Here is a 20,973-nt window from a genome sequence, read left to right as displayed (position 1 = left end):
TATCTGTGACATTTAGATGTGTGAAGTGCTGTGGTGGAAACAGATTTAGTAGAGACAGATCCTACCAATCAGGAGTTACTGATATCATTGAGACTCACATCCAGATTAATAAGCTAATAAACAATATCTGTTGAGTACAGCTGGCCATGAAGATTCTTTTAATAATGCAAGTGATAATTAATTTTTAATCTTTGTAATTTAAAATATTTAAATTTCATATTTGCTTAAATTCACTGCACAGTAGTCCTATTCTTAGGATGAAGACAAGACTTTTGTGGAAACACCATGTGACTCAAACTGCATACCTCCTGCTTCTTGTCTGCCAGCAGGCAACAAACTCAGTGAATTAGAAAGTAAGATTTCAGTGGGGAAACCAAGACAGGGCAAGTTATGATTAGTTCTATAGTTTGAGGGTATTTTCCCTGCACATGTGTTTTCATGATTGTTATTTTCATGTATGTCTAGTAAAACTATTCCAAAATAAGAGTTAATGACATCTTACAAAGAGCAGCAAATTTCCAGGGGCCATCTGAGTAATTTTTGTGAACCTTTTACCAGGTCATGCCAAAAAATCCCCACAAACTTAGTTATGGAAAGCTTTTAATGTATCAGTCCTTTGAAATGATTCTTGGGGTCAGTGCTACGCAATGAATTGAGTTAGTTGATAATAGCTACTTAAATATAAACTTTAGGATATAGAGGAGCTACTAAAATGTCTACATACTTTATGAAGTAATTTTGAAAAATATTGATTCTTGTTCACGCTGACATTTTATGAAATAATTTTATTTTTGATTCTTGACATGTACCTTGACGTAAATGTCTTTAACACTTAACGTTTTGGGTCATTAGCACAGCTTGTCAGAACACATCTTTCCTTCAGTTTAAGATTAGTGAGATAAAGTACTTTTGCAGCTGTGTATAAACATCTGTTCATATAACTTTAAGACACCTGGGGTTTTCATTTTTCTTCTGTCTATTCTTGATTGCTACAGTGAAATCATTTACCAAGTAGTTTTAAAATGTGATCCAGCATTTAGAATTGAAGACTGGGAATAAATTTTTAACCCTGTTACATTTCTTTCCTTTAGAAAAATTATCATGTGAATTTTACATATACTTATATCCTAGTATTATTTGGGCTAATGTGTCGTCCCCAAATAAGGAAGCATACAATGTGACTGCCCCTTTTCCAAAGCATTTTTTGATATGGGTGGAGGAGGGTAAGCATTGCTTTACATTTGGTTGTATATTACTATTTGGCTTCTGTGTGCAAATTCAGATTTTATGACTAATTTCTATGCAAAATACAATTAATTTTAAAATTAGAAAGTATCTTTCTGTAAGTTCATTGAGATTGATAATACAAATGTTCTAAAGCCTCACCTAAGAAAGAGTTAACATTTTTTTCTACCTTTAGGATTTTGAAACTTAGGGAAAATCACAAATGAGCAGAAGTAGAGTCTATTCTTATTACAGGCATAAAAATGTACCTTTTAAAAACTACCTTTTGACTCACTTAAAGCAAAACGAATGAGTAGAGAAAACTATTACAATAGGTAGCAGTAATCTGTTCCAGTAATTACTCAAATAAAAATTTGATTGAAATTTATCAGATTCGATACATATATAGTTATGAATTCAAGTAAGCAAGTATCTAATGTCCTAATATTACTGCTGCTCACCATCATTTGACATGCCGAGAATATTCTTGTTAGATTTCACCTAGATGTTGGAAATTGTTCATTCAGCAACTATTTTATTAAGCACCTGTAGTGTTCTTAGAACTTGGTTACATAAGTGACTGAGACATCATAATCCTTGACACCTTGGAACATTGTAAAGACTTTGACATTGATTTAAGTGAAATGGGAACCATTGGTCAGTTTTGAACAAAAGAGTGATAAGATCTGCTTTAGCTTTTCAAAAGAATTGGAATACATAGAAATCTAACTCTTAATTATTTGTGCCTGATTAAGTTTTAGGTGTGTGTGTGTGTGTGTGTGTGTGTATACATATATATAATTTAGATAGGGTTCAATTTGTGGAATGATAGTCTACTGAAAATCCTCTCCTCTGTTGCTGCCCCCTGTAAAGTATTATCTCTGAGCAGTGAAGCCAATGAGAAGATGAAGATAGTAAAGACAAGGCTCTATACTTTCCTCTGAGAAAAAGTAAAGCAGGATTAAGACCTTTCTTTTCTTGGAGATGGGGAAGAGAGCACAGAAAAATATCATTTTAAAATATGTTTAATTGATGTGTCTATAGCACATCCAGGAAGAGATATCTAGTGGTTTAGATAATACTGAACTGAAGCTCAGCAGAGAAGTCCGTTTGGGAGAGAGAAATATTTGAAAATTATCAGTAGAATAAGTCATAGTTAAAACTTGTGTTTATAGATGACATTACCTTGCTGTATAAGTTAAGCAAAAAGAAAGAAACAAGATAGAATGAAGAGGACATATCAGTATTTAAATGAGTTAGCCAAGAAAGAGAAACTCAGAAGGTCCTGATTACAAAATATTTGAGATGATGTGCACATTTAATTGTGAACTGAACAGGAAAGAAATGATCTAGAAGGGAACATCTAAGCTGAATGAAAGTGGAAAGGTATAGGGTCCTAGCATGCAGTTAAATATGGATTTAATAGATAATAAAATGATAGAATTAGAGATGCTAGATATTAAAATGTAAAATTTCAGAGTTAGAAAAAGATATAAATGTTCAATGGTTAACCACGAGAGTAGATTATCATTGATTAGGTGGTATTTAAGATCCTTTCCACCTTTAAAATTTTAAGATTCTTGGCGTGGAGCATTCATATTTTTCTCTGTTAAATGTCAAAGAAAAATTGATACTAGTAATCTTGCTTTTTAATTGACTTAAATTTCCTCATATTTGATGTTTATTTAATAATACAATTTTATTATTTTTTATCATTTTTTGATAATACAACTTTGGTACAGTATGGCTTTCTGTCAATTATCTCCATTGAATTTAAAACTCCTATAAAACTTCGGAAATAATTTGATTTTGATTAAAAGAGTCTCTGTTCTCTGATTAATGAAATTAAACTAAAAATAAAAAATGGAAAGCTCTCTGGATAACAACCTCCAAATATCTGAAAATTAAACAGTGTATCTTAAAAATAATACACAGGTCAAAGAGGAAGCCTCCTGGGAAACTAAAAAATATTTTGAATTGAATGAAATATATCTGAATTTGTGGTATGCAGCTAAAGTAGTGCTTAGAGAGAAGTTTAAAACATTAAATAATTAAATGATTATATTTAAAAAAGAATAAAGTCAGTGAGGAATTAGAAAAAGAAGAACAATTTAAATCAAAGCAGGCAGAATGAAAGCAGTAATACAAATAAAAGTAGAAATCACTGAAACTGAAAGTAGAAACAAGAAAATAAAACTGAAAGTTGGTTCTTTTAAAGAATCGTTAAAACTGATCAAGAGACAGAAGACATAGTATCCCACCCATGTACATTATTAAAAGGTTAATAAGGGTATATTATGAATTACTTTGCCAACTAATTTAACTTAGGTGAAATGGACAAATTCTGTGAAAAACACAAACTATCAAATCTCCCTGAAGATAAAATAAATAACCTGAATAATATTATATCTAACAGAGAAATAGTATTTCTAATTAAAAACCTTTCAGCGAAGAAAACTCCATGTCTGAATGGCTTTGTCCTCATCATTCCTACTCAACATAGTATTGAAGATCCTAGTCAGGTATGTTAAAAAAAAAAAAAAAAGCACAGAAATTGGAAAGAAACAAGTAAAACATCTTTCTTCACAGATGACATGATTGTCTATGCACAAAATCTAAAAAAAAAAGATACTTAAACTAATTAGTGAGTTTAGCAAGGTCTCATATTTCTGTATATTAGAAATGAACATTTGAAAAGTGAAGCATTTTTAAAGTATCAATTATAATAATACCAAAAACCAAGAAACATTTAAGGATAAAGTGTGTATGGAAACTATAAAACATTTATGAGAGAAATAAACAATAAGCTAAATAAATGAAAATATATATACTATATTCGTGATTTGGAAGATTCAGTCCTATTAAGATGCCATTCCCCTCCCTCATTCCCCCAAAATGGCCTGTAGAATTCAACACAGTTTGAATCAAAATCCTACCAGAGGTCGGATGGGTGTATCTCAGTGGTAGAGCGCGTGCTTAGCATGCACAAGGTCCTAGGTTCAATCCCCAGTACCTCCATAAAAAAAAAAAATCCTACCAGGCCTTTTTTTTCTTATTGATAGAAATCGGCAAACTGTTTCTAATATCTATATAGAAAAGACTCTAGAATACCCAAAACGATTTTGAAAAAAAGAACAAAGTTGGATTTCAAGACTTAATATAAAACTGTATTAACAAAGATATTGTGATATTGATGAAAGGATAGACATGGAAATTAATAGAATAGACAGTTTAGACAAAATCCATGTCTTGATTTTTCACAGAGATGCCTAGGTATCTTTTCTGAATAGAAAAAATACAGTCTTCTCAATGAATGGTGCTGGAACATTTGTATATACTTTTACAAAAGGAACTTCAACTCATGCTTGCACTTGATGCAAAAATTGACTTCAATTTGATCATAAATCTAGATATAAAAGATAAAACAATAAAACTCTAGAAGAGAACATAGAAAAATTTTGTGACCTTAGATTAGGCAAAAATATTTTCAATAGGACACAGTAAATGCAAAATAAAAGAAAAAAATGATAATTTGGACTTCATCCAATTTAACGAATGTTTGTTCTTCAAAAGATACTGAAAAACCGAAGAGACACACAATCAGCTTAGAGAAAACATTTGCAAACCATATGTCTTATAAAAAGACTTGTATCCTGACTGTATTAAGGATTCTCACAACTCAGTAATGAGAGAACACAAACAACTGGACAAAAAATGAGGAAAAGGTTTTTGACAGATATTTCATGGAATAAAATGCACTGGTGGCAAATAAGCACAGGGAAAGATCCTCAGTATCATTCACTAATCACTAAGAAATTGGAGAGTAAAACAATGTTATTTTGTCGTAGTAGACCAGGGAGGAGGAATAAAAGAAAGGAAAAACTGACAATACCAAATGTTGGTGAGAATCCAAAGCATCCAGAACTCTCATTCATTTCAGGTGGGAAATCAAAATGGCACTGTAATTTGTAAGTCTAGCAGTATATTTAAGTTACAAGTTTTAATTTAATAATATATTAAAATTTAAGAGTATATTAAAATTTTAGAGTTTATAATTTAAATATACTCTTAACATATGACATGTCCTCTTGTATTTATCTAAGGAAAATGGAAACATGCCTACATAAAGCCTTGTATTCAAATGTTCATTAACTGGTGAAGAATTAAACAAGTTGAGGTGTATCCATATGATGGAATAATATTTTGTAATAAAAAGAAATGAACTACTGATGTATGCTATAGCATGCATGAATTTCAGAGGCATTGTGCATTTGTGAAGGAAGCTGCACTCAAAACTCTGGGTGACTCCATTTCATTCTGGAAAAGAAAAAATGAAACATCATGGTTGCTGGGGACAGAGGGTAGTAGTAAGGGATTGTCTATAAAAAGGGACAAGAGAAATTTTTGAGTAATAGAAATATTGTCTATCTTGATTGTGGTGGTAATTATATATTTGTAAAATTAATAGATTTATACAACTAATAATGGGTGAATTTTATTCTAAATTATACTTTGATAAACCTGGCTTTCAAAAAATTAATTGGATACAGAAGGAAAAAGAATGAGGGGAAAGAGTATAATATTTTCCTGGTTTTGCTCCTCTTGGGAAAATAAGCAGTTGTTTTAATTGAATCTTACAATTACTTGATTTTGATGCCAAGACTTTTTTCATTCCTTTCAAACTAATTAGGTTGCATGTGTATTTCAGACTGAATTACATATACCAGCAAGTTAATAATTTATATCTCAAAATAATAAAAATTACTATGATAGGTCTTTTGGAATTTTTATTAGAAATAGGGAAATAAGTTATTCTTGATATTTTTCTTTGAGGATCTTAAGTTTTTTCTTAATTATTTGCTAAGATTACAGTAGGAAACTACACTGTCATTTTTTTTAAAATGACAGACAAGTAAAAAAGTGAAATTTTCTCATTGATTTCACTCTTTGAGTACCACTGTTTATCACTTGGGTTTATGTATCTTGAAATCTTTTGTTTATGTTCTTGTAGGTACATACATTTTGTTTTTAAAATCAACTTGAGCAGACACATATCTTGCTTGCTTTTCTGAAGCTGGCATTTTTCACCTAATTAATGTAATGTTGATATGTTTCTGCATCAATATTTGTATATTCATTCAGGAAATATTTTTAAGTACTTAATGTTTAAGGCTTGTATTCTGGTTGTAAAGGACAAAGGAAGGACCAAAATGTGATCCTTGCCCAAGTGAATTTATATTCAAGTAAGAAGAAGATAATAAACAAATTGAGGGGAAAATGTCACTATTGTTAAGTTTCAGAAAGATAAATAATGAAGGCTAAAGAGATGAAAAGTAATGGAACAGAATGAGCAGGACAGGTGCATTAGGTAATTATGGTGTGGGCCTTTATATGTAGATTTGCTTTATTCTTCAGACAATATTTATTATTTCATAGGATAATTTATTTAATTATCTACTCTGTAGATAGGATTAAGTTTTTTTGTTATACTCAATACTATAATGAACATCCATGTGCGTATTTTTGCTTACATGTACAAGTGTTTTTGTAGACTAAATTCCTAGAAGGAAAATTGCATTTTAAAATGTTGATTGTAGATTCTGCCAAATTATCCTCAAAAAAATAGTATTTGTCAATGGATGAAAATTAATACCTCATTTTAATTTGTATTTACCTGATTTCCAGTAAAGTTGAGCATATTTATTAGTCATTTGGTATGATTCATATAAATTGCCTGCACACAACATTTTGTCCATTGTGGGGTTTGCCTTTTCCTTCCTGAAGTTTTAGGAATTTTTTATAATTCTATTTATAATATATACATCGTATTTTATAACATTGTCTCCCAATCTGTCAGTTGTCTTACTTTATGGAATCTTTGGATTTTTTAGTTTTATACTGTCAAAACCTGTTGATCTTCTCCTTCCTAGCTTCTGGGTTTTTTGTCTTTCCAGAAAAGCTTTCTTATAGTAATTTAGTCTCTTAAATTTTCTTCTGCTACTTCTTTAGTTTTATTTATGTTTCTAGCAGGTGTTAATTCATCTGGAATTTTTTAAATATATATTCTGTGGTTGGGACCTAACTAATTTTTCCAGCTTTATAATCATTCTCCCAAAATAATTTACTGAACAGTGTATCTTTTTTTTTCACTGACTTGAAAAACCACCAATATCATATTTTAAAAGTCCAAAATATATTTACTCTTGATTTAATTAATACCCATTGTTTTGATGACTGACATTTTATATTTGACATCTGGTAGGGCAACCCTCCTCATTGTCTTTTTCAAAAAAATTTTGGCAATTTCTGTGTATTTTCTCTTCCAGATGAACTTTAGAATCAACATGTCAAGTTCCATTAAAAATCCCTTTGGGATTTTGATTGGAAGTGCATTGAATTTACAGATTAATTTGGGGAGAATTGACATCTTTACACTATTGAATCTTCCCATCCAGGAACATGGTATGCCTCTCCATTTCTTCAGGTGTTCTTTCATGTCCTTTAGTAAAATTTTATCGCTTTTTTTTTTTCCATGTAGGTCTTACATTTTTCTTGTTAGGTTTATTCCTGGGTATTTTTTGTTGTTATTGTGAATTACATCTTTTCTTCCATTTTGCACTTTATTTTTTCAATTTGTTATTGCTAGTAAACAGGAAATCTTGATTTTTTTTATATTGATCTTACCATTTACTTAATTTTCAGTTGATTATCTTAAAATTTGTAGAAGGATGGTGATGTTTTCTGCAAATGATGGCATTTGGTTGTTTCCTTTTTTCAGTATTTATACTTCTCTATTTTTTTTTGCTTTTGTTTTTGTTTTTTTACTGGTCTTATTGCATTGGTTAGGTTTCCAGATCTGTCCATTACTAGTTCTAATTTGGGCATCTTTTCTGATTTAAATGGAAATTTTTAAACTTCTACATTTATACATGCCTTAGATTTCTGATAGAATACACTATCAGAAACAAAAGTGTCCTTCTTGGCTTAAGAAATACTTCCGTGGTAATAGATACCAAATTTTATCTTTTTTTGTTGTTGTTGAGATGGTACATATTGTTTTCACCTCTAGTATTTAGTGAATTACATTAATACATTTACCTAATATTGATAATGGTGTTGCTAATTTTAATATTTAATCAGCAAGTGTTTGAATACTTGCAGTATTGAATATTGCATTGTGCCAGGAACTTTGCCACAAATTGGTGATAGTGCTGAGTAAGTCCCAAGTGGTTCCTCTCTTTTCTAATATGGAGAAGAGAGATAATAAGCAAGTACCCAAGAATAAGATAATTTTAGACTGTGTTGTACTGTGGAAATAAAAAGAGTGGTGTGATAGAGATATTAGGAAAGTACCTCCTTTGATATTGTCATCTGAGAAGGTAATATATGAATTAAGTCCTAAAGAATGATGAAAACAATGTTTTCTTTATGCTCTTTCATGTATGTGTTGTGTGTATACTTTTTCACATCTGCTGAATTTTCTGTTGGTGTGTTTTACTTAAGTTTTTGTTTTATTTAGTTTTTTGTTTTGTTTTGCTATTTCTGTTTGAAGTGTGTTAATAGTGTTGTTTATACTTATGAGCTAAGAAGTCTTACAATTTATTTTCTAGACTTTGTAAATAATAATACTCTGTTCCTCCTGAAGGGTAGATCTGTGACTACCCTTAAGATTTCTTCTATGGATATATTCTATTTCTACCTTTTCTTGAGGTAATTTTGATAATTTCTTTTCTTAGAAAACCATCCATTTTATTTAGACTTTCACCTTTATTGATGTAGAGTTGTGATCAGTTTTCTAATTTTAATGACTCCTTATGTTTTTTTCATTCTCTTGTTTTCCATAATCAGACTTGTCAGGCTTCTTTCATTTTTGTCAGACTTACACAAAAAGCAGTTTTTTTGTTTTATTAATTACTTTTGTATTTCTCTGAATTTCTTCATTTCTGTATTTATTACTATAAATTATATTGATATATTTTGATTTGTATTTTAATTTTGAAGCTTTTTATGTATTTTAAATCTTTCTTGTGTTCTACCAACTGCATTTAAGACTTTGAGTTTTTCTTTAAGGACTGCTATGACCAAATTCCATTGGAAATAATATGCTCACAATTTTAATTTTCATTTCCTCTGTATTCTGATAGTTTATTAATATGCTTTTTTCTTTTTAAATTTTTAAGTATAGTGTTATCCATGTATTGTTCATTTTTAGTTTCTTTTAGCTTTATGGACTAAGAGTGTAACCTGTATTAATTTTTTTTTGCCTAAGAGTGTAACCTGTATTAATTTTTTTTTTAATCTCTTGAGATTTTTCATTGCTTAAGATATGGTCAGGTTTTGTTTGTTTTCAAAGTCTGTGTATTCTCTGTTCATATGATATACTAAGTTCTGTTTCACTATGAAATATAAATATAGTTCATTAATTGTATTTTGGAATCCTCCATATCTTTGCGTAATCTACTTGCTTTCCTTATTTTCTGAGATGAGTATGTGGAAAGTTTCCCAGTACATTGTGTCAATTTTCAAGTTATTTTTATTTCTAGTATTTTTACTTTATACATTTCTATGTTATATTGTTAGGTGCATAGAAGTTGATCTATCTCACACTTCTGGTATACTGTATCTATTATTATAAAATATTTTTTCTATAAAATGCTTTTTACCTTGAATTCTTTATTGACTGATGTTAATAATGACATCTTCGAGATTGCTTTTTCATACCTCTGTTTTCAACTTTTATGACTAAGAATTTTTGATATCTCTTTGATATCTCTTTTATAATAGCATATAGTTAAGTTTTTCCTTTTTTAAAAAAAACCCTAATCTATGTGTCACTTTTTTTAAATAAGAGAAATTTTCCTACTCACTTTTATATTAACTTGATCTTTTGGTCTTTCGTCTTTTTCCTAACACTGAAAGTTTTGGCAAAGATGTATTTTCTTACTATCTTACACCCACATCCCCATTGTCTTTAACTGAATTTGAAAATTTTTTTTAATTGTTTCCCTTCCAGTTTGAAAAATATGTGTTTTCTTTCTATTTTTCAGCAGGCATTGAATTGAATTAAACATTATTTGTGACTAGTTGCTCCTTTTCCCTTAACATAGGCTTTTGGCATTATTTCATTCAATCTTCGCTTTCCTATTTTTAAAATAATTTGAAATTTTAGTAACAAGTTTATGTTATAATATGCTTTTACTTTTTTAACTTTAAGGCATTATCTACTAATTACTATCTGAAATGTTAAAAATAGATTATATTCTACTAGTTTTTTTCCTCACTGCTTGGTTTTATGATTCCAAGGCTGTCTTTTCCTTGGATTAATTTTTGTTGTTGAAGGCATATATTCTGTCAATTCAGAATTGTTTGTGGTTCTTAAATTTTCAAAGTGTTTACATCTTTAAAAACTTATTTCATTCTACAGTTTAGAATTTTTGAAAATAATTGTGCTTGTGCTTTACAACTTTTAATTGCAAATTGTCTCTAGCATTCAGTTTTGTATTTGAGAAGTTTGACACCAATCTGATTTTTAATTCTCTTATTAACAGGCCCTCCCCACCCCCTGAATCTTTCTAGACTTGATATTCTTGGAATTCTCAAATTTCACAAGGTTATGACTGTGTGTGTGTGTGTGTGTGTGTGTCTAATCTGTATGTGTGTGTGTATCTAAATCTGCATTTTAACACCATCTTATAAGAATTCTTTTATTCTGAGCTGTTTTTATAACATTTGATGACTAATGATAATACCAGAAATAGGCTAAATTTATAATTAAATTGCATTATACTGTTGATACAGAGTTTAAGGAAATCTTTGAAATGATCTGTAACTTTTAATACATTCCAGAAAAATCCACATATAAACTCTAGATTTGAAAATTCCACATAATTTTTATTTTAAACATTAATAATTTGTTTACTTTATAGAGGTTACAATTAATGTCACAGGTTTCAAAATACATTGCTGTAATTTCATACTGAATTATTGGAGGTAGATAAGTCCTTCGAAACATAAGAAGTCATGTTTTGTATTAGCTCTGTGAAAATGGTGCTGTATTTTCCATTATACCACTGATTTTTAGCACATTCCTAGATTAAAATTTATTAGGTGGACAGGTAAGTATGAATGAAAGAATATAGGTATAAATCAGTGTTTTCCTAATGAATAGACTTTTGGAAGCTAAATTTATTTTTAGTCAGATTCACTTTAGTTTTATTTACTTTAATTTCAGGATACCAATACCATGTCATACTATTAATTGAAATTCTTTTTACAAGGACTTTAAGTGGATTTTTATTTTATTTTATTTCACTGTGTATGTAGATTAGTGTTCAGTGACTTTACTGAATATTTTATCTTAGTATAGAAAAAATATATCCGAAATAGATTAATTTTGGAATAATTTACTCTTTAATAAGAATTATAGTATTTTAGCTGAGTTTTACCCTATTTAAGAATATAAAAAAGAAAGAGCAAAGACATTTTTATTAGGTTTCAGGGTCATGTACAAAAAAAAAGTTACGATGACTGTGATTGAATACATTTTATATACCTATAATAAATTGGTGATTGTATTCAAAGAGCTAGGAAGAGCACATTCCATGTTTTTCTGGACTTTTTTAAGAGACATAATGTAAACTATTGAGAATTTATTCAATTTATATTATAAAATTATCATAGATTCAAATTGGTCTCTTATATCCACCTTTCTATATGCAGCTTTTTAATATTTTACATGCAACAGATACTATTTCATAATGATAAATAATACCAAGATTCAGAAGCTATTATTATTTTGAATTATGTTTATATAGCCCATTCTCTATCACTGAATAAATGATGACACTTGAGTTATTATGTAACTCATGATGATGGCCTCAAGTCAAGTTGTTCAGATGAACCTTTATTTTTTTGGGTGAAATGGTATCAGTTATGATCTACAACTTCACCTTATGTTATTGAAATGACAACATTGGTCATAAACGTTAAACACTAACATTTACCAAAAGTAAAAATCATAAAAAATACAAAGATTTCATCATAAACATTCTTTTGGAGGGATTTTTCTGCATTGACTGGAGTAAGAGAGCTTCAAATTTTAAGTATGGTGAACCTTAGATTGAAAATACCGTGTTTTCCTTGGAGCAAGTGTGGGAATTCTTTGTGATTCTCAAAATCTTTGTAATATAGTCAGGATTTAGATCACCTTTCTTGAAATACAGATTACCATCTTGATATTTGGATTACCAGCTTGATATTCAATGGTAAATGGAGGGAAGTTTCCAGAATAACAAAAGCAACAGTAAATTGGTGGATAGTGATGGAATAGGAGGATGGGAAGTATTTAAGATCAAGAAGTCCAAGTTCTGTAGTTTCTAGCATTCTCATTTTTTAAAGTATGTTTATTCTCAAAGACTGACCCTTTTTCCTGTCCCCACCTTGCATAATCTTTCATTTGATGTATTGATCAAATGATTGATAAGTTCCTAATTAGTTTCTTTGTCTCTGTTGTCCTGTCTATCTAAAACCATCTTTCAGTTGTCTCTATCTTTCTAAAACATTAAGTATTTATTTTAATACTTAAATCCTTCAATATTCTATTGTATAAATTCTGAACTTCTCAGCACGATATTGAAAAGGCCCCATCTTCCTTAAGCATTTTTTTTTTACCATTTTCATTCAGAATTGTTTTTCCCTTCCTCTGTACAATATTAGTATCTCTTTAGTAGTATTTTCCAGTCTTGTTTGATGTAGTTAGCTCTTTGTCCATAGAGTTGCCTTTCTATATTGTATATTTGTGGAAGGCATTGATTATTAAAAAAAAATCATTTTGTATTACCATTCTCCCGTGGCTATCCTACTGCTTTGCACAGAGTATGTAATTGGTGATGAATATTTATTAAATTGAGTGGAGTTTGTATATATGATGTATAGTTAATCAGAATATACTATATCGTATTCTTTGGCATGAATATCAGTTTATTACACTACAAATTGGACTCCTCTTCTCTAATATAGCAGTGATAATATATTTATTCTGAAGATAATATATTTGTTTGGAATGTTATGCTAATGTAATGCTAACTTGGTCCAAATGGCCCTATATTTCCAAATTTTCATGTAACTTTGTGTTTGAGTATACAAGGATTGAGAATACCATTAATAGCATAAACAAATTCTTTCAGCCCTGACCATTGTTAAAACACCTTGGTTTTCATTCTTAAGCCTTCGTGTTATATGTATTTTGGGGAGAAGGTAAAAAATGCTTTGTTAATTGAATAGTACTACTGTTAAATTTTTTTTTAAACAAAAACAATCTCTGCAGTAAAACATCACCTTTAATCTCTAAGAACCAGAAGGATTAGTGTGCACAAAAGTACAGAGACTTCTATAATAACAGACTCTACAGATCTCTTCCTCACATGCAGCATTATCAAGAATTTGCCGCACAACTTTGTTTTTCCTGAAATACTTTATGGCTAATTGGTGACACTATTTCTGCATACTGCAACATGCATTTCTAAAAGATAAGGACATTTTCTTACCTAACCAGAGTAATTCTTTCATACTATTTAATACCCCATTCATATTCATATTTCTTCACTTGCCTTGAAAATTTCAAGTAAGATCTACATTATTTTGCTGGTTTTGTCTCTGGAATCTCTTGAATTTAGAATACTTCTTGCCTTTTACTTTCTCTCTCTCTCTCTCAACGTGTTCCACATTTTACATTTGTCTGTTTGCTTCTGTTTAACTCAGTGGTTCTCACCTTCCCACCCCCAGGGTTTTTTGTTTTTGTTTCTGTTTTTGCTCCAAGGGAACATTTGGCAATGTCTGGAGATATGTTTTGGTGTCACAACCTTTGGAAGGTTGCTGTTGGCATCTAGTGGGTAGAGGACAGGGATGCTGTTGAACATCCTGAAATATATAGGGCAGCTCCCAACAACAGTTTTCTGGCTTAAATGTCAATAGTGCCAAGATCGAGAAACACTGACTTACAATTTTTATAACCTGGGCATTATTTCAGGGGGGCAAGAATACTTTATAGGAGGTACTGTGTGTTTTATGTTGCATAAATCAGAGGCATGTAATGACTCACTTCTAGTAAACGGTGGGTTAAGGTGATGACATCTTTATCCTTTAAATATAGAATCTAAAGTCATCTTTTCTAGAGCAGAGTGAAACAACAGCCCCTTCTTCTAGTGGAAAGATATTGAACTATTTAATTGGATAACTGGTCTCTTTGTGCTAGATGTTGAGAAAGTTACTGTTTAAATATGGATCAGTGCTTCTGTTTTCTCATCTGTGGCAATGAATTGAACCTGGTGATTTCTAAGACCTTTGCATTTTGATGATCCTTTATATTAAACAAGAATTTAATGCACAAGCACCATTTCATAAAATATCCAGCTAGTCAAAACAACATATCCAAGATAGTTTAGATGTAATTTAAATGGTCATACTTCGAATATTGGTAACTTTGATAGACTATTTCCTTTAGGGAAGAATACATTTAATAAGGACATTCCTTTCCTTCTGTCTCTCCCTCCTCTTCATGAAAGTTATACATTTCATTTAAGGAAAATGTTTCATAACATTTATGTGAATTTCTTATTCAGATCATTTTTAATGTTCCGGAACTTGGCTGTGATTCAAAATGAATTTTTTTCCTGTAGAAATAATATAATAAAAATGATTATGTTTCAATGGGAAATGCATTTTAGTTTTTCACCTGAATTACCTCAACTAAGGGCATGTTAAAGAGGTATATGCCCATAACTTAGTTTACATTTGAATAAAAGGTTACTTTTTTTTTTTTAATAAGGCTGCATCTGCTTATATATCTCTCTCTGCTTGTTCTGTAATACAGCACAAGAATCTTTCCAGCTGGGAAAAGAAGAACTGGTGTTAAAGGAGGAAATTCTCTACTACTTCCTCTTCTAAACTCTTGTGGCTCTTTTTCTTTCCCTCTCATTATCTTATGCACTTTCTACCCTGTATTATTGTTATTTGTGCACACACCTTGGCTCTTGCATTAAAGAAACAAGTTCCTTGATAGTAGGGTTAATTTTACACCTCTCATAGTAATAAATTTCAGTATCTATTGCACAAAGACTGTTTGCATTAAAATTGTTTAAGAAATCAGTGAAGATACAGCATTTTTCCCTACCTGCTACCTAATATTTGACTTGTTTTGTAACTACAATGTGTACCTTTATTTTATTTTTTGTAACTACCTCTCCCTTCTCCAGATACACTACAAACTTTTAGAATCTGAAAGGGAAGTTTTCCCCAAACCATCTTTTATTTATTCAAGAATTATTTGAGTCCTGACAACGTGATGGGTATAGTTCTAGTTGCTGGATATGTATCAGTGCACCAAGCAAAGTCCCTATTTCCTTGGAGTTCAGAAAGGCAATAAATATGTATAATAATAAGTCATGTGATAAGTTTATTTCTAAAATTACACAGAATAAACATATAGATAGAGATAACTGAGAGACTTGCTTAGATCTCACAGCTAAGCAGATGAAGTAATAGTGGTACTTAGGTCTTTAGATTCTAACAGTATCTTTGAAATTAGTTTCTTCATTAATCTTAAACTGGGGGGTGGGAGAAGATAGCCATTCCTATTTTCTTTCATCCTAATACCTTTAAAAAAATCTGTATATATACAATCTTATAGTCATTTGAATCTGTTTTTTAAGTTATCAATTTTTCAGAAAGTAAGAATTGTGTACTTTAAAAATCAACAAAAGAATTTTCATGGAGAAATTTTAAATCAATAAGAAAACATTTTTTTGTGTTTAATATCCCTAATGAAAAGATTGAGATGCATTTTTCTTAGTAAATTTTCACCAAGCTTAGTTAAGATACAATGTGGCATAAGGAGACTTTTTGGCAGAAAATCACTTTTGATTGAAATTTAATACTTTCTATGATCTAACTTGTAACTTTCTGACTTTTCCTATAGTAAACCCTCTATTTTAGCATATAGAAATTTTATGCTTGTCTACATGCCTTCTCCCTTTCTGATACACAAATAAGTTATTTTGGTCAAAATTTTTTCATATAATTCTTTCTGCATGCATCATCTCCTTTGAGCAACTTTAGTAAGTCTGATCTGTACTTTTGCACTGTTCTTTGATACCTTTTGTTTTCTAAAACTAATCTGAAATATTTTTCATTTGTTCATTTTACCTATGTTTATTTTTCCATGATTATTTCCTCTTTTTTTTTCTTTTGTCTTCTCTCACTGGATTGAAAAGTTGTAGATATTTTAACAGAGAAAATTTCATTAGGAAGCAACTTTTTCTCTAGAAAAACTCATCTTCTCGACCATGGTTTAAGATAAGAAGACAGTTTTTTACCATGCTATAATTTTGAATCACATATTGCTATGACCAAACCATGCCCCAAAGTCCACTTCCTAGTGTAACATTTATGTTTTCACTATTGCCTTTCAAAATAAAGTTTAAAAAAATTATTGTTTTTTTCTTAACTCCCTCTCCTCATAACAATAGTTACAGACTTGGTAAAGTTAATATACTGCAAAGTTTTTGAAAATTTTTGAATATTTAAGGAGATTATTTTTGGAGTATTCTGTGTCTAATTGTATTTGAAATATTAGAAATCTGAAAGGTTATTTCATATTAATCTGCATTAGTTTAATGGAAATTTATAAAGAAACATATTATTTCCCTGTAAATTAAAATTTAGTATTAAATATGTATTGGTTAAATATAGGATTTATGCCTGGTTACTAGATAGATGTATTCAGAGATGGAGTTTCTGATACTATGTTGGTTAAGAATTTATTCTTTAAATTTTTTTCCTATTTCTGATATCTGGATATTAGGCATGAGTGTAATTGTGTTCTAGGTTATTAATAACGTATCTATTTCAGTTATTATAGTGTTAGAAGTACCATAGATTTGTGAAATAAATTTCTTTTGATATGTTAAATAGTGATATTGTATGTTATAATTATCAACCATTTATCAGCAAATAGGAAGGAATTGTATTTTAATATCTATCTGTAAGAAGCACTATGACAAGGGATATCAAAATAAAACTTTTCCCCATGTCTTATGAGTTGCTGTTTTCTAATTCTTTATATTTCTTTTGATTCAATCTGGTATATGTTGTTATATCAGTGATTCTCAGTGTTTGGTCTGTAGCTGTCTCAAGTTCCCAGAGACAATTTGAGGATGTTCAAGCGGTCAAAACTATTTTTATCACAATATTAATATGTTATTTGCCTTTTTACTGTGTTGGTATTTGCACTGATGATACAAAAGCAATGGTAGGTAAAACTGCTATCCCCTTAATCAAGGTTGTTGCACCAAATTTTACTAGTATCATTGTATTCATCCATATACTCACTGCCATATACTCACTGTTTAAAAAAAATAAAATTAAAAGTCAGTTTCCCCTTAAGAATGATCTTATTAGAGCAATAAATATTAATTTTATGAAGTCTCTGCCTTCGAATACATGTCTTTTTAATGCTACTGTGTATGACAAAATGGGAAGTACACATAAAGCACTTCTGAAAATGAAAGTATGGTGGTGTTGGAGGGAAGAGCACTTGGGCTTTTTTGAGATGTGACATGAATTTGCCACTTTTTTTTTTTCCCATGAAATGCCATTTCTGCTGGAAAATATAACTGACGGAGACACTGTGCCTGTCAAACTTGGGCATGTGGCATTCTCAAAAATGATTGAAGTAAGCCTGTCACTTTTAGGAAAACAATCAACAGTATTTGTTACCAGGGATAAAGTTAAGCTTTCAAGCACAAATCAGAAATTTTTTTTCAGATCTCACAGAACTTTAATCATTGAACGAACTATTTACAGCAGTTACAATATTGGGATATTCTGATCCAGTTTTGAGGCTATAAACTCTGTTGTTGAAGTGAACTCTAAATTTGAATTGAGCTGTTATCCCTAGAGTACTTTGTTCTGTTAATCAGTGTATTGGATCAATAAGTGATAAAGCATTTTGAATAGGTGATCTAAATTTTAATCACTTGGAGCTTCTTTTATTCACCTAGGCTACCATAACCAAAATTGCTAACCTATTAAAAGCTGTGTTATCCCTTAAGATTCAGTTATTTATTTTATAGATTAAATACTTAAAGCACCATAGGATCTTCCCATCTTATATTGCTCCCACCTCTTCATGGAAGGTCACAAATTAGAATTTTGGAAATTGCATTTGCCTGGGCTTCACAGCTTTCCAGTACTTAAGAACTTTTGTAATGAAAACATTAGCGATATTAATGATGTGATTTTTGATACTGTAGTTTAATTTCTAATATGATAAATATTAATAAAGGTAATCCTTATTTGAAGTCCTTGGGAGCAGCACAGCACTTTATAGTTGTATAAAGGTGTCCTAGGAACAAAAGATTTAAAAATGGCTGATTAGGTCCTCTACCAAAGTGTCAAAGGTTTCGTGTCTAAGCATTAACCTTGTAACCTCTCTCATCCACTACCCTTGCCCCATGAAATTAAAATAGGAAAGAATACATATGATTTCAGTAAGAAAAAAAAATTAGACTACATATAATATGAATAATACATTCTTAAATTATTCTATAAATGTAATTTTCTCCCTTAAACAATGGGCTTATATATCCTATTGAAATGATTAAGTATTGTGTTGTATTTATCATTGATATTTACGTTAAATATTTTTCTCCCCTGTTCCTTTTTCTTCTGTTTATTTCTCTTCCCACTTTCCATCTTTCCTTTCATTCCTCCCTTCCTTCCTTGTTTTGTATTTGTTTTCTAGGTGGAGTCTTTCATTTTGGATCAGGATGATTTGGAAAATCCAATGCTGGAAACGGCTTCCAAGTTACTCTTGTCAGGTACTGCTGATGGTGCAGACCTCAGGACAGTAGACCCAGAAACACAAGCTAGACTGGAAGCTTTACTAGAAGCTGCAGGTAAGTCTGCAAGCTCTACATACGTAACAAACCTACCTGATTTTCCAAAGTTACACATAAATGCAATTAAAAACTCCTGTTATTATAAATGTATGATCTTGGATTTTTAGTATAAGACTGTTCGTAAAGGTTAATAGATACTTTCTAGAAAATTACAGAGAACATTTCATTAAAGCATATTTTCATTACCAGAATAAAATCTGCATATTGTTGTCGACCTTATAAACATGTACTTCTTATACAGTTAGTTTTCATCAGTCCTAAATTCTATTTTTGCAAATTCACCTACTTGATAAAATTTATTTATACCCCCAGATGTGTACTTACAACACTTTCTAAATCTTTCATAGAAATGCACAGAATGATGGAAATTTTGAGTTGTTGTACGTGCATGTTTTCTACTCTGGTGGAATAAGGTGATGCTCTCTGCCTTTTTGTGGTAGCTCTCATACTGTAAACAAGTGTCCTTTTCATGATCTACTTAGTACCACTTTTTCCACTTTTTGGTGCCTTTTTTTAGGTGATTTCACTGTTCAAAATGGCCCTCAGGTATAATGCTGAAGTGCTACCTAGTGTTCCTAAATGTGAGAAGGCTGTGTGGTGTGCCTTGTGGAGAAAATCCATGTATTGAATAAGCTGCTTTGGCATGAGTTAAAGTGCTGTTGGCAGTGAATTCAATGTTAATGAATCAATGATATACTAAATAAGATTATTTTTAAACAAAAACACACATAAAACAAGCTTATGTATTGACTGGTTGATGCAAAATGCTGTGGCCAGAAGTTCACAGGCACCTAGTCCTATTTTTCCCCTTAGAGCAATGGTTAAGTATTCTTTAATTCAGTATTCTCAGTGACTTTACAGAACATAACTACCATGAATAATAAGAGTTGATTGTATATAATTGCCCCACTTTTTTGTCATAGACTGTCTCTTAAAACCTTGTAAAGTGGGTTATCATTATATTGTCTTCATAGGAGTACTGTTTTAGAGTTTATGTACGTAATCAGATTTAGTACCATAATATATAACATGCCTTAAAAATAAGGGAATAGTAACTAAATCTCCATAATCATTTAAAATTACCATATTTTCTTAACTTTTCTGAAGTACACATAAATATATGGTGAACATTAATTGTTCATGGCTTGAGCACCCTGAACTAGTGCTAAATATTATTGTACATGCAAGGCATGTAAATTGATATTTTATTATAGCATAAAACTGACCTACTGCTGTTTGGTAATCCTGTCAATAAAAATAACATAGTATTTAATATTTGAAGAACTCATAGTTAAATTTGATTTCTGTCCTGGGAAAAATTCTAGAATGGATTATTAAAGGGATCTTGACCAAATGCAGGTGAAAATATAGTAGGGACACATGCAAGATTCTGTCCTTGAATATAGGAAACTGTATGAAATAGTAGTGATATAATTTAGTTTTTGCCTAAAATTTGATATTGCTATAGAAGTTTACATGAGGGAAATGAGGATTGAGAAATTATTTGAAAACATGTCACAAGAGGAACAGGGGATGTTTCTCCTGAAGATGAGAAGACTCGAGTTGAATACAAGATGGTATTTGTTTTCTTTGGTGCTAAGAGGCAGAACCAGTGAAGATGCTACATGAAAGTAGATTTCAGCTTAAAGGAGCTACTTTTAGAGGTAGTGTTCCTTTTCATAGGATGCTAATAGTTGCTTCATTTTTCTCATTTCAGAATTTATTCCCATTTTTTGGTCTGTTTTCTTCATAGTAGCTAGTAAGCCAGGCTCTCCCACCCCTTCTTTCTCTC

At 30.5% G+C, this 20,973-nt stretch overlaps 1 protein-coding gene across 8 annotated transcripts in view; it reads left to right on the top strand.

The window, feature by feature from the left end:
* The window catches only part of ANKRD17 (ankyrin repeat domain 17), a 155,440-nt gene that overhangs the window by 53,326 nt on the left and 81,141 nt on the right, over positions 1–20,973 (top strand). For all 8 annotated transcript variants that reach the window (XM_064485323.1, XM_010982731.3, XM_064485318.1 and 5 more), the window contains exon 2: positions 19,025–19,178. In XM_064485323.1, the coding sequence (XP_064341393.1) occupies positions 19,025–19,178 (154 nt within the window). The remainder of the gene's footprint in view (positions 1–19,024; positions 19,179–20,973) is intronic.

Source organism: Camelus dromedarius, chromosome 1 (genome assembly GCF_036321535.1).
Source record: "Camelus dromedarius isolate mCamDro1 chromosome 1, mCamDro1.pat, whole genome shotgun sequence".
Lineage (NCBI taxonomy): Eukaryota > Metazoa > Chordata > Mammalia > Artiodactyla > Camelidae > Camelus > Camelus dromedarius.
Note: the sequence above shows the minus strand (reverse complement) of the source record. Positions and strands in the feature narration are given on the sequence as shown.